The sequence below is a fragment of the Phaethon lepturus genome, unplaced genomic scaffold, assembly GCF_000687285.1.
Source record: "Phaethon lepturus isolate BGI_N335 unplaced genomic scaffold, ASM68728v1 scaffold12796, whole genome shotgun sequence".
Taxonomy (NCBI): domain Eukaryota; kingdom Metazoa; phylum Chordata; class Aves; order Phaethontiformes; family Phaethontidae; genus Phaethon; species Phaethon lepturus.
The window spans coordinates 298-2,601 of NW_010547004.1; the positions used below are offsets into that span (position 1 = coordinate 298).

At 42.9% G+C, this 2,304-nt stretch overlaps 1 protein-coding gene across 2 annotated transcripts in view; it reads left to right on the plus strand.

Moving 5' to 3' along the window:
* The first annotated feature begins 1,108 nt into the window (after positions 1–1,108).
* The window catches only part of LOC104622652 (myosin regulatory light chain 2, smooth muscle minor isoform-like), a 4,743-nt gene continuing 3,547 nt past the window's right edge, over positions 1,109–2,304 (plus strand). The window contains exons 1-2 of one of the 2 annotated variants that reach the window (XM_010289501.1): positions 1,109–1,301; positions 1,471–1,632. In XM_010289501.1, the coding sequence (XP_010287803.1) occupies positions 1,118–1,301; positions 1,471–1,632 (346 nt within the window). In that variant the 5' untranslated portion in view covers positions 1,109–1,117. The remainder of the gene's footprint in view (positions 1,302–1,470; positions 1,633–2,304) is intronic. The other variant, XM_010289502.1, reaches the window with a different exon arrangement.

Genomic DNA, 2,304 nt, shown 5'->3' on the forward strand with positions numbered 1-2,304 from the left:
CGGGCTGTGGAGAGAGTGACCGTTGGGAGACGGCCTCGAGCCAGTGACCGTTGGCGGCAGCCGTTGAGGCAGCTGCAGCTGCGGAGAAGTGATGGCGTCGGGCCGATGGCGTTGTCTCTTCATGGGGGAGAGCAAGAGTTCTTCGACTCTGTGTGCCCCTGAAGCCAAGGGCGGGATGCCGCTTTTGAAGAAAGATCAGCCTTTCTCTGAGGCCAAAAAATAAAAAGATTTTTTTTTTTTTTTTTTAAATCTCAGTGCTGTGCTCGCTGGAGAGCTGAGAGTTGTCGCATTGTTCAGACCCAGGCTCAGTTAGCCTGAATGTAACAGGGTGAAGATACTTTTTTTTCTGAGCAGTTTTTCTAGGGAGAGGAGGAAGAGCGATCTGAGTTGGTTGCTTTCCCTTTTTGCTTAAAGGAGTAGGCAGCAGATGTCACCTTTCAGGTATGGCAGACCTGTAGTATATTTCAGGTAAAATTAAATGCATGAAAGTAAATGGAGGTCAGGCAGAGCTGATTGGTATGTGCCGAAATATAGCTTGCACAGTTTTCCCCTAGTTTGAGGGTGGAAGGCAAGGCAAGGACAGAGACCCATCAATATACAGAGGAGCAACTAGTTACTGCTGTCAGGTGTCATGAATGGGTGCTTCAGAGTTTGTTCAGGTAGACCGAGTTGTGTTTCTCTCTCCCCTACTACCTAATATTGCACACAGTTATGTGTGCAGATCCACACAGAGGTTTTTCACAGGCTTAATAACAGCTCTCAAAACCTCTCTTTGCTCCTTTAGACTCGACACCAGTCCAAGTTCCCTTCTTGCAGATGCATGTATCAAGAAGGGGTTCCAGACAAAAGCTGTCCCTTTGGAGACTGAAATTTAAGTTTAACCTATGTCTTCTTCTGGTGACCTTTTTTTGGTAGTAGTCTGTCTGTCATTTGTTTGTATTTTCTACTTCTCTTTTTCTCGTCTTGATTAGGGGCATGTATTCCAATAAGAGGAAATAGAAGGGTGTTAGAGGTGTTTTCTGTCTGTGAACTTTAAACCTTAGTACAGTTTTTCTTGAAGTCCTAACTCTGATCTTACTGTATTTACCATATTCTCTCTTAGTGTCCAAAAATCAACATGTCTAGCAAAAAGGCAAAGACGAAGACCACCAAGAAGCGCCCTCAGCGTGCCACTTCCAATGTATTTGCAATGTTTGATCAGTCACAGATTCAGGAATTCAAGGAGGCCTTCAACATGATTGACCAGAACAGGGATGGCTTCATCGACAAAGAAGACTTGCATGATATGCTCGCCTCCCTTGGTAATGTCCCTTTTCTGTTTATGTTTGCCAGACAAATTTGTGCTGTTATAATTAAAATAATTGAGTTTGGGACAGCTTATGAGAGGTGTCCCAGTTGGTATTGTGCTATTCAGATTTTATTTTCTTTTAGTTTGAAAGCTAAACCAAATATGAATCCCTCTATTTGTAGGCAAGAATCCAACGGATGAATACCTAGATGCCATGATGAATGAGGCTCCAGGCCCCATAAACTTCACGATGTTCCTCACAATGTTTGGTGAGAAGTTAAACGGCACTGATCCGGAAGATGTAATCAGGAATGCTTTTGCTTGCTTTGATGAAGAAGCAACAGGTACGTGGGTGAAACTCAGTTGGGGGGGGCGGTATTTGTGTGTTGTTTATTTCAGTTTCTAAATAGTATGCTGATTTTTGCACCTTTATAAAGGAAGTAGGACATGATAATCCTTCTAGGTGGCATATTCTACCAAGTAGTGAGAACTTGACTTATTACTGAGTGAGAGTAAAAACTGGCTGGCTGTTCTGTATGAGTACTGAGGGCTAGTAGTAATGTTCTTCTGCGAGGCTTTGAGGAAGAGTGTTTTAACTAGGCAGTGTGTATGTTCCTCAAAGTGCAAAATAAGATGCATGTGCTCTAAAAAGCTGAGGAATTCAAGTTGGTCATATGTGATTTATTACGGCTTTGAAAAAGCAATAGATGTGAAATCTGTAATACAATTGAGTTTGTCCTCCTCTGCAGTAGATCTGAGATGCATCTGAATTCTTCAATGCATTTAATATTTCAAGGTAGGCTGCCCAGCCTGTAAACTCTTTTGAACCCTCATCTTGCCTAGTGTATGTTATGGCTCTGATGACAAATGCCATGTGTCATGCCCTCACCCACAGCTCAGTTTGCTTTCAGGTTGCAGGAAGGGCTGTAGCCCTAATGATCTAAAGATAAAAATAGGGTGGGGTCTAGAAAACAGAAATGACAGATTGGACTGACTTGCATAGCAAGGTGGAGGGA